Raw genomic sequence first — 14574 nt, 5'->3', positions numbered from 1 at the left:
AAGCATCAGTAAAATGGCATCACTCATCCATAAGCAACCATGGTAAATTGGCATCCATAAGAGGCATCAGTAAAAAGTAAAATGGCCATGTTAAATGGCATCCACAATAGTTTAGTTGCTCTGTGCAAGACATTCAAGCACTAAAAAATCGAAACCCCCAAATGTGGCCACAAAATCTGTGAGATACAAATTTCTAAAAGAATTTCTATGCTCTGTGTAAGACATTCAAGCACTGAAAAACGGAAACCCCCAAATGTGGCCACAAAATCTATGAGATACAAATTTCTAAAGAAATTTCTATGATCTGTGTAAGACAATCAAGCACTGAAAAACCGAAACCCCCAAATGTGGCCACAAAATCTGTGAGACACAAATTTCTAAAGAAATTTCTATTCTCTGTGTAAGACAATCAAGTACTGAAAAACCGAAACCCCCAAATGTGGCCACAAAATCTACGAGATAACTATTTCTAAAGAAATTTTTATGCTCTGTGTAAGGCATTCAACCATTGACAAACCGAAACCCCCAAATGTGGCCAAGAAATATGTGATCGATTAATTTGTACAGATCATAAGCAAGCATCATTCATCCATAAGCAAGCATCAGTAAAATGGCATCACTCGTCCATAAGAAAGCATCAGTAAAATGGGCATCATTCATTCATAAGCAACCATGGTAAAATAACATCCATAAGAAGCATCAGTAAAATGTAAAATGGCATCCATAAAAAGCATTAGTAACCTTGCTAATGGCATCCATAAGAAGCATTAGTAAAAAGTAAAATGGCCATGGTAAAATGGTGAAGTATCAGTAAAATGAAAAATGGCCATCCATACCTGAAAACGCGTGATTTAGATTTCACAGAGAGATGCCTGCTATCGATGAGAGAGAGAGGGCGTGCTTCAGATATTTGAGAGAGGCAGAGGGGGCATAGAGAGAGGGACGGCTGGGAGAGAGAGGAGCGTTGAGAGAGAGAGACACGTGATTTACTGATGCATGCTTATGATTGATGCTTGCTTATGCAGAGAGAGGGGGCATAGAAAGAGAGGGACAACATGGGAGAGAGAGGGGTGCAGGGAAAGTTGCAGAGAGCGGGGGCTTACAGAGAGAGGGCGTTGAGAGAGAGAGGCGCAGGGAAATGTATTTTTGAAGTGGACAAAGTTGCTGAGAGAGGGGGCATAGAGAGAGAGAGTTGACAGAGAGATGCACAGGGAAATGTTTTTTTTGAAGTGGACCGTCGATTTGAGATGAGCGATCCCAACAGTTGGCATATACAACCCACATACGCGACCTCACACATTCAATCTTTTCCCTATATATATATATATATATATATATATATATATATATATATATATATATATATGTCCATCCACTATTAATATGGTATGGCCTTATATAAAGCAATCAATAATTATTATACATACTTAGAACTATAATAGAGTCAGGATGCCACTTTCTCCTTAAGGTGATAACTACATGCATGAAAGGGTACACCTCAATGTATAAAATGAAACACATTTAACTGTGTTATGAGACACTCGAACACAATATTATGGTTAATGGGAGGAAAATCAATGTTTGGGCCAAAAACATGCTTCCAATTTTTTACCTTATATATTGGGCCGAAATATTCTGAAGTCCAAAATGGTCCATGAGAATTGTAGAGCAAATGAGGTTTCTTTCTTTTTCTACTCTTTTGAGAAATTTTCATGAGGATAAATTGCCCTTTTTCGACATCTTTTTTATATTTCATTACAAGAGGAATGGAACCCAACTATGAAAAGCATTGTTAAGTGGAAAATATGAAGAAAAAAAATGAAAAAGAATAATTTCCAATTTTTTCGATTCAGGAGCGGAACTCATAAAAAAGAGAAGAAAAATGAACAAATAAAGGAAAATATTTGTATTAAAGCTTACCAGTAGAGCAACATGTCTAAACTGATGTCGTCTTCTTCAATGAGGCACACCATTTCCGCCACTGAAAATTTCCCGCTCGTTATAGTTCCTGTCTTATCGAAAGCTACAATTCGGACTCTGGCGAGGGTCTCAAGAAAGTCTCCGCCCTTCACTAGTACCCCTTCGGACGCTGTCCTCGACAAGGCACAAGCAGTGGCAATCGGGGTTGAGAGGACAAGTGCACAAGGACACGCACATATAAGCACAACTAAAGACATATATAAATGGCTGTGCCAATTCTCCTTTCTCATTATGGTTGGGATTATTGCCATCCCTGCAGCAATTATCAGTACACCTGCCAATTTAAGAAAAAGAACAGGTCAGCTGGTTGATTTTGTTGCCTTTTCTAATAGCATGTAGGAACATTTGGAGCATCCCAGGATATCTGCATAAATGGTGCAAAAGACGCGGAATATGCCCCTCTTCTTCAAAAGACAAGTTTCAAAATTTCCTTACTTGGAGTATAATATCGTGCAAACACCTCCACAATCCGCTGCGTTCTGGAGGTGCTGTGTTGAGCCGCCTCTACAAGTCTTACCATCCTCGCCACCGTTGAATCCTCAGCAAGGGCCACCGTTTTTATGGTCATATAACCTACACAAATATACTACTGTTCTTCACAAACAAAAGTGGACAAAGTTAATTCATCCAATTCAAACAAATCTCCTATGCTACTAACATATAAAACCCTTTAAACTTTTGTGGAAAACTCGATAATTGTCTAAAGAGACAACCATCCAACTTTAGTTTCTTTTCTGCAATCATTGCTTCAAGTTACATAGAGAAGATGAATTTCTTTCATAGATTTCATAAGGTTGAATCATACCCAAAACAAAAACATTTTTAAATTTTAGGGAAAATTTGCAGAGTTTCACTATGTCTGAAGGAATTCCTTTCTATCTTAATTTGCATTGGAATAATATGCACATTCACAAGGTCTGGGAACGCATTTTCAATGTGAAATAGAGATAGATACATTTTTCACAATTACATGAGAGAGAGAGAGAGAGAGAGAGAGAGATGCTAAGGTGTGGATGTACCATTTAAGTTCAGAGTACCCGCCCAAACCGCAGATTGAGGCTCTTTTGTAACTGGTAAGGGCTCTCCAGTAAGGCTCTTCTCGTCAACCTCACTTCTTCCCTCGACCACGATTCCATCTATTGGAACCATCTCCCCGGCTTTCACTGCAAGAATAGTGTTGAGTGGCACTTCTCTTGTATCAACAATTTCACCCGTTTCGGCCAACATAGCCTTCTGAGGTGCCATATTCATCAGAGCTGACATTGTTATTTGAGCCTGGCAAAAGAATCCCATATTTACTAAATTTAAAAATACTCTTAACAGGCAGTTGTGTGTGTCTAGTGTCTATTTTGATGTTGTGACTAACTTATAAGCAATGGAAGGAAAACATCTTCTCTGAAGCTATAGAACGGTATCTTTCCATACAAGTGGGGCCGATATTCTGTAACTATTAGCCGCATATTAAAAACTTCATGCTATGAAGGCCATGTATAAAGTTGTTGTATGAAGGCCATGTAGAAAGTTGCCTTATGAGCACTTTATACAATATTCAAATGGATCCATAGGACATACTGCGTGAGAGCACTTAACTTTCCTATAATACTTCCACAACCCAAACAGTCAGAAGTCGAAAACAGAGTCTTTCCTTTGCTCAAAGTCTGCAAAATTTGGCAAATTTCTGGAGGACCCCAGCCATCCTATATTAGCACCAGATGTTTGGGGTCATGTGCAACAAGTACAATAGAAATTTACATTCACTTTATCATGTACAAACCAATAAGACCTAGCATTTTGGTATAAGAAGGCCACAATTACCCTTATAGCCATTAGATGCGAAATCAAATTATTGAGGGTGTGTGATTGATTGTAAGCAAAGTCCACAAAAACTTCTTTTGAAACTTTGTAACACACGCTTAGCTGCCTGATTTCACATCTGACGGCTACGAGTGATTTTAACTTTCTTGTTTCAAAGGTAAACAGTCTCATGCTATAAGATCCATATATATAATTTGGGGATAAAGAGACCACCCTAAGGTTTTGATCAAATACCATCGTCTTCTTTCCTGTAATGCATGACCCTATCTTAGAATAGATGCCCCCAATATATGACCCTAACCCCCCAAAAAGCAGTTGGACATACACTTTGGCGGTCCAACCTAAGAACTAGGGGGACCAAATTGTTTTGCTCTTGTGTGTGTATGTGTTTGTATAGTTAAGGGTGCCAGGGGGCAATTGATGATCTTGATACTTCGCCAACACCACCATTCTATCTTTCAAATAAAGCTAGTTTGAAATATGCCATATTTCATGAGTGCCTTATCTCAAGCAATGAAAACATGGTACTATAAATTTTCGTAATTTTTCATTTAATTATTCTTGTTTTTAATTAAAAATGTAACAGAGTATTTGAAACTCTGGTATTCCATAGGTACTTTTTAAACAAGCAATGATATTTGTATTTCACAGTTGGTCATGTCTTTTCACAAACAAAATGAAATATTTATGTTTTTTAAAAGAAACAGAATGAAGAACTTACTAGCAGTGGATAATTGACCTCACAAAATACGTGTTTTAACAGGCACTTATATGGCAATTATTTAGAAGGCTCCCACAAAATAAAGGTATTCCAAAACCTTTTAATTTGCTTGAATCTAATGCTTTAAAAGAAAATATCAATATCGTCAATTGCTCCTCTAGCGCCCTTTGCCATGGTCATGTAGGAATTGGATATCCAGTTCCAAAACATTTGAATCCTGATATATCCAACCTGCTAAAACAAAAACTCGTGGGATTTTCTCTTAAAATGTTATGACAAAATAAACAAACATAAATAAACATAGCAGAGTTTAGACCTTCTGACTAGTCATGGATTCCAGCCATTCTGCTAATGCAAACAAAAATACAATGCATCCCGCTTCCTCGTAATCTTTTAAAGCAATTGTTCCTGCCACTGCCAAAAATGGGAGATTTGTAATGAATAGGGAATCACAAAAAATACCTTGCTTTCAAGTGGGATAAAAAGAAGTTCCTTTTGAAGAATTATTTGAAGTAAACTTGGAAAAAACAGAAGTAACTTGAGTAACTTAATTATAGAAATGCATCTCTACAAATAATTGCAAATCTTGTAATGTTTTTGCAAAAACTAGACGACTGTAGTGGCATTAGACTACACCATTACCACCCAGAGTTTTAGAAAACAGTGAGGAGTCTCTCTCTCACGTACACACACACACAAATCTATATATATATATATATATATATATATATATATATATATATATATATATATATATATATATATATATATATATATATATATATGGGCAATGATTTCATGCAACCGTTGTATGGTAATATGATGCAACAACCTTAAATACCATCTTATGGCCATTTTTTTGATCCAAGTTTTGAAATATACTTTCTTTTCATTCTAATGAATAATCACAAAAAAAAAAAAAATTGAAAACACAATCTAGAAAGTATTTTTTTAGGCCAATTAACATAGGCCGTTCATTTTGGTGAGATGCTTACATCTAAGCCTTAGACGGATTTTTTCATTTCCAATTTTTTTGGATGGCTTTATTATCATTAGATGAACAACACTAAAAAAAAAAAAAATGATTTTGAGTTTATAAAAGCTAAGATCTTGAAATTCACAAAATGAATGGTCTAGATTCGTTTTTGGAGAGGACTCATTTTGACCATATCTAGGGTTCAAATTGAACCTTTTCTTTTTGGGGGTTTTGATTATTGAGATGAAGTGAGTGTGTGTGCAAAATTGATGTCATACAAATACCACAACATAGTTTTCTGGAAGTGTCGTTGCATTATACTGTCATACAACAGTTGCATCGGATCATTGCTCATATATATATATATATATATATATATATATATATATATGGGTGTGGTTTCCATAAGGTTGCAACCTTAAACAATCCAATTAAGGCGTACCTCCAAATTTTATCATAACCTATGATTTTGGTGTAAAAATATTTTACGATTATCTCAAAATCTATTTTCATATCTAATTATAAAATTTTAAACTCCAAAAATAGTTAAAATCAAGTAGATCTATAAACATACGAAAATCTTGAAAGCTGACCATCTAATCCTTTTTTGGCTGTTGGTTAAAAATCAATTTGGGTCGTTGGCTGAGATTAGCCCACTAGCTCATATGAACCCAACGGTCCAGATTGAATCTAGGCCGATCTGACGGTCGCGACCTCATTTCATGTTTGAATTTTAATTTTTTTATACAAATCCAAATAATTCGAAATTTTAAACGTCCATTCTTCTTATCAATGCGCACCTAATAAAAATATTTCAAAAATAATTCGCAATAGATAAATTGACCAAAATAACCCGAAACGTTTCAGGGGTATTTTTGTCAATTTATTTCTTTTAAATTACTTTTTTGATATTTTTATTAGATTATCCTATTTTTGAATAATACACTCGTAAAATTTCAAGTTATTTGGATTTGTAGAAAAAATATTAAAATTAAAATATGAAATGAGGTCGTGATTGTCAGATCGATCCAAATTCAATCTGGGCCGTTGGGCTCATATGAGCTAGTAGGCTAATCTCAGCATTTTCCTCTATATGTGTATATATATATATATATATATAAGAAAACTCTTCCCAACGCCTATAGGCGAAAATGAAATCACACACACACATACACACATATATATATATATATATATATATATATATATATATATATATATATATATAAGAAAACTCTTCTCAATGCCTATAGGCGAAAATGAACCGTGATTTTGCCTACCATCATCACTATCCAAACTTCATCGCACAGTCACAGTTGTCCGATAGTGTTTCAATTTTTATTTTTTTTTCTACAAATCCAAATTACTTGAAATTTGGAGCGTGTGTACATCTTAGTGAGGCACACCTAATAAAAATATGAAAAAAAATAATTCGTAAAATATAAATTGACCAAAATACCCTCAAAAATTTATGGGGGTATTTTGATCTATTATATTTTTGTAAATTATTTTTTCATATTTTTATTAGGTGCACCTCACTAAGATGTACACACGCTCTAAATTTCAGATCATTCCGATTAGTAAAAAAAAAATTGAAACACTACTGAACAACTGTGACCGTGCGATGAAGTTTGGATGGTGATGAGGGTAGGCGAAATCACTGTTCATTTTCGCATATAGGCGTTTTGTAGTATCTTCTATATATATATATATATATATATATATATATATATATATATATATATATATATATATATATATATATATATCAAAAATTTATGGGGGTATTTTGATCTATTATATTTTTGTAAATTATTTTTTCATATTTTTATTAGGTGCACCTCACTAAGATGTACACACGCTCTAAATTTCAGATCATTCCGATTAGTAAAAAAAAAATTGAAACACTACTGAACAACTGTGACCGTGCGATGAAGTTTGGATGGTGATGAGGGTAGGCGAAATCACTGTTCATTTTCGCGTATAGGCGTTTTGTAGTATCTTCTATATATATATATATATATATATATATATATATATATATGTACATATGTATATATATATAGGGCTTAAAAATGCCATAGGGTGAAAATGTATAGTGTTTCACCCCACAACAGCTCTACGAGAGCCGTTGTAGTTTCCCGTGTTTTTGCGTGAAAAATTGACCGCAGAGGTAGCATGTCCAATACAATCGATTTATCCACGCCGTCCAAAAAATTCGGATGGCACCGAGCCTATGGGTGAAAATACTATTCATTTTTATCCATAGATGTTGCGTAGTGGCTTCCATATGTGTGTGTGTATATATGTATATGCATCACTGCAGCTAGAACTAGGAGAAGTTCAAATTTCAAAACAAAAATTTAAATGCGCCCAACACAATTTGGTTTATCATTTTGTCCAAACCACTTGTTCTTCTTTCTTTAGGGTTGGTAACACTGATTTGTTTGGTTTGGAACTAAAACCAAAACTTTTACCTTTGATATGATTACTTTAGCGGAGAAGTGGCCGCTTTCAAGGAAACAACTTCAACCTTTCAATTATATTTAGTCCATAGTCAGCTTGAACACTTCCTTACAATGATCTCTTACGAAGAGAGAACTTGATGAAGGACAAGATTATTCTTAATTTCAATATTTGTTTAATGTCAAAGGATGCATATTTTAATTTTAGTTTTAAGGCCTATTTCTAGGGTTTTTAAGTTTTATAGGGATTCTAGGTTTTTTTTATATTTATTATTTATTATTTATTGGTTATTATTCATAGGTGTTTTTACTGTTCACGGGTACTATTCATGTGTTAATATTAACAAGGGTATTCTAGAATTTTAGTATTGTTTAGGGGCATTTTAGAGTCTTAAATGTTTACTTGCATATCAAGTTAATTTTAGGGTTTCATAGGCTTATAAAAAGTTAGATGTCACATTTTGAGGGCCAATGTTATGTGTGAAATTTATTTTATAAAAGGAGAAATTTTTTCTTATGCTGGCTTGATTTACAGCAATGATTACCCTTTATTGCTGATTTGTTGGTTTGAGGATCGGGAAAAAAGGTGGATTTAATTTCATACTTTTCCTTCCTAATCAAGTGGTATCAGAGCTCGATTCGAAGACGGTTAAAGATTTTGATGGCTAGTCGTAGAGGTATTAGTCATAGGAATGCCAATCTGATCTGATTGCATAAGGAAATCAACAACTTGATGGAGAGGGTTACACAGTTGTTGCACAAGCGAGACTAGCACCAACATGCCCTTAAAGAAGAGGAATCTCCAGGGACTGATCCAATTCCTAAGGGTTTTAGGGACAATCTCATGAATCACAACCCAAGACTAAGTGGAAACAAAGAGATGATGTGTGAAGTTAACGATGGGTTTGATGCGTGATAGCGTCAACATGAGCAAAACTTTGAAGGAGAACAACAAGGATCCAATCTTCAATCGGATTCAATGTTCCTGAAATCAGTAGAAGGTCTTATCTTTGATACTGATCCTATTTTTAATAAAGAACCAGGTATTCTCTTTAATGGTGATCCTATTTTTGATGAACCATGGGACGAAGTTGAAGAATTTCAAGAACCTATCTATGACAGGGATATGTTCGGAAGATGATCTTGCTCAAAAGAATATGGAGAGAAAAGACAGTAGGGGAACTGATCAAAACCATGACCTTTGAAGATCTCAAGGATATCAAAGAGGTGGAGCATTCAAGAGAGTTAGGGCATTGGAATTAAAGTAGTGCAATGGAAATGTGGTTGAGTCATAAGCAACAAATTGACCCTGATTTCAGAGAATAATGAAAGAGATGTCTAGAAGCTCCTAAAAGACAAAAAAATTGCATTTAAAGTTCCGGATGGAATTTTCAACGCAAGTTCAGGGATAGCCGAATTTGATAAGTTTGTAGTAATTCTTTATTATCCATATCAGGATCCGTTTATATGAGGAATTCCCTTTACTATGAATAATATTTGAGCCAATAAAGAAGAAGAAGGTTGAAGCATGTGCTTTTGAAGCTAAATTCATCTTAGCAACTTTAAAACTCGAGAATGAGTTTTCCCCAACTAGGGGATAATGATGCAGCACAAGATTATTTTTATTTTAATATTATTTAATGTCAAAGGATGCATAGTTTAATCTTAGTTTCAAGGTCTAATTCTAGGGTTTTCAAGTTTTTTAGTGATTCTAGGTTTTTTTTTATATATTTCTACATACTATTCACCTACTATTATTCATAGGTATTGTTCAATGGTACTATTCAAAGGGGTAGTTCTGAAATTTTAGTATTGTTTTGGGGCATTTTAAAATCTAAAATATTTACTTGGATCTCAAGTTAATGTTAGGGTTTCATAGGCACATAACAGGTTAGATGTCACATTTTGGGAGGTCGATGTTATCTTTTAATGAAAATTATTTTATGAAAGAAGAGAGTTGTTCTCCTCTTAGCTTGATTTACAGCCACGGTTACCCTTTATTGCAGATTTTCTTGTTTGAGGATTGGGAGAAAAGGTGGATTTAATTTCTTACCTTCCTGCATTAGAACTCCAGCCTATTAGTCCTATCTATTAATTGAGTAGTATGAAGTCAAGTTTTATTTTCAGTGGGTGGAAATATGAACACTATTGGTTTGTGATTTACCTGCAATTAACATGAGACTGTTAATATCCAAAATCTTTTGTTGTATGGTTGCGAAGCTTCGCACAACAACTTGAGGAAGTCCAGTAACAACAGCCCCAAGAGCCAACCAATGCATGGGTTTAAACCAAAATTTTGTGAGGGACAAGAGGAGAAGAACCCCAGAAACTACAGTAAATGGGCTGGGCCAAGTTCTTCTATTTTTCACCGTCCCGAGCTCTCGAACACTCGCTTCTAGTTTTGCAGAGTTTAGTATCGCAACTGCAAGAAGATTATACAGATAAGAGAAGGAAACAAACAATGCCTTCATATCATAAAATCATGTAAAGAACCTGACAAAATGATAGAAAACCACTGAGAGGTAAGGGAAAGGAGTTTTCAAATAGCTTCCCTTTTTCTATAAATTATAGTGATACAATTGGATTTTACAAAGAAAAAAAAATGGCTTTTTTTTTTTATAAATAGTAACTTCAGACTTTGATGGGAATTGAGTCTGAGACCTCTTTCTGGGTCATTGGAGGTAGTACCACCGTGACCTCAGCCCATTTCCCCGAGAAAACATTGGCCTACTAATGCTAATTCTAAGAAAAATTGTGGTACTATACCATAGACTAATGTAGTATGATATACTCATTGGAAACATCCACCATCAATTCGCATTGCCAGATCTAGGAGTTCAATTGTATACAAGTTAAACAATGGATGGACTCCCAGTACAGTTGATCACCATTGCCTATCATTGAGAGCAAAAGGTGGATATCTCCATGCACATAGGATTCTCTGATTTGTAGTATACGGCGCAAAAAAATAAAATAAAATCAAGATTTTGTTCAAGAAGACCAAAATTAGCCTAAGGGTCGTAATGAAGTTCCATAGAACAGCACAAAACAGTATAATTGACAGTATCCACTCAAATAGTTGTGTTTCATAGGTAGCAAACCAACTGAATATATCAAGATCAATGTCCGTCATAGAGGTCTATAGTTTAGCTAGCAATGTCCGGATGATGCATCATAGACCATTGGCGTATGATATACCTTCTCATTCCATGATTTCACAACATCTATGTTGTATATTTGGAAAGCAATACATGATCAACGTGTTAGCTATCCCATTAGATTCAGATCAATAATCTTAAAAAATTGATTACCTTGATAATCCCTATGAGCTCTAAGTTGCTATTCAATCACTAAAACCTAAGGGATGTCCGGAATTTCATGCATGAGATTTGAATAGTATACTTTCCCTTAGTGGATGTCTTCATAATATTTATTTCATTTGCCTCAAGTAAGGAATTATTTGTTGACTATGACAAGGAAAATAAAAACTCTCAAAACTCAATAGTTAAGAGTGACCAAACTACAATTTGTAAGCAATTGGTAAATAATAATAAGGACAAAATATCAAAACTGACTCAAGAGGTGAACTATTTAACATCCTACTCATATCTTTTGATCAAACTTCTGATAACCCATCATTCTGTTGATCAAATTTCAAATAACCCATCAAGTGAATATCATTATGGGTTTTGAAATTTATCCAAGAATACCTACAGGGAAATGTTAAATAGTTTCACTGTAGTGTGATTTGATGAATTTCCTTAGTGATGGTGGTGGTGGTGGTGGTGGTGGTGGTGGTGGTGGTGATGATGATAGTTTACAAAACAATGTAAAAGAATTTCTATTCTTTGACAGAACCAAATTACCAAGATACCCCAAAAAAAATGCTAATGACACTCAAAGTTTTGGATGCCAAGAGTATGAAAATATGATTGTTTACAAAACAATGAAAAAGAATTTTACTTCTTTGACACAACCAAATAATCCAGATGCCCCAATGAAATGCTAATGACACTAAAAGTTTTGGATGCCAAGAGTATAAAATGAAATGCTAACCTATTTGAGCTTCAGATATCATAGCTGGGTCATGTGTGACAATGACGCTCTTGGAAGGCACGTGAACTGAAACATTGTGAACTCCCTTGGGAGACATGAGAATTCGCTCAATGAGAGCTGCTTCTGAAATGCAACATATTCCCAAAACGTCCAAGTGGCTCTTTTGTAACTCAGTCCGATCTTTTTCACCAATTGACATCTAAAGTTCACCAAGAAAACTAAGTGAGAAGGACAAAGAGGCACAAACCCCATGCATATCACATATAACTCGAAGAAATGATGTACACAAAGGAAGTATGATTCGTTGAGGCGACAAAAACATTATGGAGCATTTACCTCTAGAATGATAATCGATCATAATACTTCTTAGATATTTGAGTTTCAAATATTCAAAATATTTAAGCAGAAATCAGAAATGTGTGAGTGTGTGTATTAGAAAGCAGAATTCTCTAATGCCCCTCTCTCTCTACCAGACAGCAATCTCTCTCTCCTTTTCCTCTGCAAAAACAACTCTGAATCTCCATTAATGGTGGAATTTGCAGAAGGAGCTCTCGGTAAGGTACAGCCCTGAGCTTCATTAAAAGAAGCCTTTTATTGCGGAGCTCATTTTCTCGGGAGCTACTCCGATCTCCCTTAATGACAGACTTTGAGAGGAAGCACTGAAACATTGGCAAGGACTGCATTGCAAAGAAGCTGAGCTCCATTAATGGCGGATTTGCAGAGGAATCTCCAAACAGAGGGGACCAATCTCGCTCTTTTGTGGAGAAATGCATTAGGTTTCGTAAGAACAACTCGGAGCTCCATTAGTGGCCGATTTCCGGGGAAGCTTTGAACAGAAAGGACCAGTCTCAACTTTTTTGCAGAGAAATGCATTGGGTTTGTAAGAACAGCATGCAGCTTCACTGAAGTGGGATTTGCAGAGGAATCTCTGAGCATAGGAGCTAAAATATCGAATTTTTGTGGCGAAATTTCCATTATGATTGGAGGTTCGGCCTTTCCCAGCCTACCACGAACTTAACAGAAACTTTTATGATGAAAGCATGCATCAAATAATGGGTCGGAAGCAATGGAGGGGAAGAACATAGAGGGGGAATAGGAGAGTGAAATCTAGGGTTTCATATTGTATCACTGCAGTAAAAATTAAAAATAAAAGAGACGATGGGGTGTTTTTACCTTGACGATTCTCACTGAAAAGACCTCCCGACTCTCCAATTAACTGAACTTAAAGAAATATGTGTATATATGTATGAAATCAAGGTGAGGGGGTGTTTACTACAATAAATTGGGAAAATTGCAGTCAAGAACATAAATGAAAATCGGTACGAGATGCAACAGATTGACCACGCGAATGGGTGCCGCATACGCTTAACTGCTGCAGTCATATGATTTGGCCCCGTCTTGAGGTCGATTAGACTTTTCCGATGATTATTACCCAGAAAGCACTTCGCATGAGGGGTTCATATAATCTCAGATAATTATTAACTAGAAAGCACCTTGCAAGAGGGCGGTCAGATAATCTTGGAGCCGGTCGAGATAATACCGTAAAAGATGCGAATCTAATTATGAAAACAATATATATAACTTGTCAACCCTATATTATAGAATATAGAATTAACAAAAAAATTGCTTTTATACATGCTTTTTTTTTTTTAAAGTAAATTAATTGCGAGAGGGCTGGGTTTGAGCCTAAAACATAGTGATGTAAATTGTCAAGCGCTAACCAATTAAATCCAAGCTCTTTTTCTAAAAAAAATAAAACCCATGATAAAATACTTTAGGGTGTGTTTGGTTTTCTTAAAGATATCTTTCAGAAAGTTGAACATTTTTAAATCCTTTGAAAAATTGAATGTTTTGTTCTAAAAGGTTAAAATAAATTATATGTATTGTGTTTGATGACCTACTGAAATGTTAAGAAAGTTTTGGGTACTGCGTTTCATAACATAAATATATTAACCATATAAATATAAATATATAATATATATAACATAATATAATATATATTATAATTATATAATATAATATTATGTAATATTATGTTATAATAATTTTATATTATATTACATGATATATTTTTTAACAAATACTCTTTATTTTATTTATAAAATCTACTAAATAAAATTACATCGAAGGAAATAACTAGAGCGGACAAAGAAGCCCCTCCTTTAGCAAGAAAGTCAGCCAAATAATTCACATCGCGAAAGACATAAAAGAAAGGAACTGAAAGTGGATCCACCTGATCTATGGTCTACAGCCAGCTAGACCTCAGTTATCATGGAATACGCTGCTCCTTCTTGCACCAATTAATTGCGTTCATAGAGTCTCCTTCAATATACAGCTACTCCCGATGTTTCTAGAGATAAAAATTTGTAACCCTTGCAACAAAGTCATTAACTCCGATTGGTTTGCCGTGGTTATACCAATAGGGGCAGCATATGAGAAGATGACCTCTCCAAAACAGTATCGCCCCACACCCTCAATGCCTACCAAACTTGGATTTGCCAGAGTGCTCCCATCAAAATTTAACTTAAGTCCCCCACTCTCTGGTGCCACCCAAATACTCA

At 35.0% G+C, this 14574-nt stretch overlaps 1 protein-coding gene across 11 annotated transcripts in view; it reads right to left on the bottom strand.

Moving 5' to 3' along the window:
• The window catches only part of LOC18442771 (cadmium/zinc-transporting ATPase HMA2), a 29001-nt gene extending 15426 nt beyond the window's left edge, over window positions 1-13575 (bottom strand). Inside the window, exons 1-7 of one of the 11 annotated variants that reach the window (XM_088860848.1) lie at window positions 13377-13575; window positions 12014-12212; window positions 10122-10379; window positions 4833-4930; window positions 3000-3255; window positions 2416-2553; window positions 1921-2254 (exon numbers count right to left, since the gene is read on the bottom strand). In XM_088860848.1, coding sequence (XP_088716974.1) covers window positions 1921-2254; window positions 2416-2553; window positions 3000-3255; window positions 4833-4930; window positions 10122-10379; window positions 12014-12212 — 1283 coding nt within the window. In that variant the 5' untranslated portion in view covers window positions 13377-13575. Of the gene's footprint in view, window positions 1-1920; window positions 2255-2415; window positions 2575-2999; window positions 3256-4832; window positions 4931-10121; window positions 10380-12013 lie in introns of those variants that run through there. The other 10 variants (XM_011628192.3, XM_088860875.1, XM_088860858.1 and 7 more) reach the window with 10 other exon arrangements.
• Between the last annotated feature and the right edge of the window lie 999 nt (window positions 13576-14574).

This window comes from Amborella trichopoda, chromosome 1 (assembly GCF_054954075.1).
Source record: "Amborella trichopoda isolate Santa Cruz 75 chromosome 1, AtrichopodaSantaCruz75HAP2 v2.0, whole genome shotgun sequence".
In the NCBI taxonomy this organism is placed as follows: Eukaryota; Viridiplantae; Streptophyta; class Magnoliopsida; order Amborellales; family Amborellaceae; genus Amborella; species Amborella trichopoda.
This window is presented reverse-complemented; position numbering and strand designations above follow the sequence as displayed.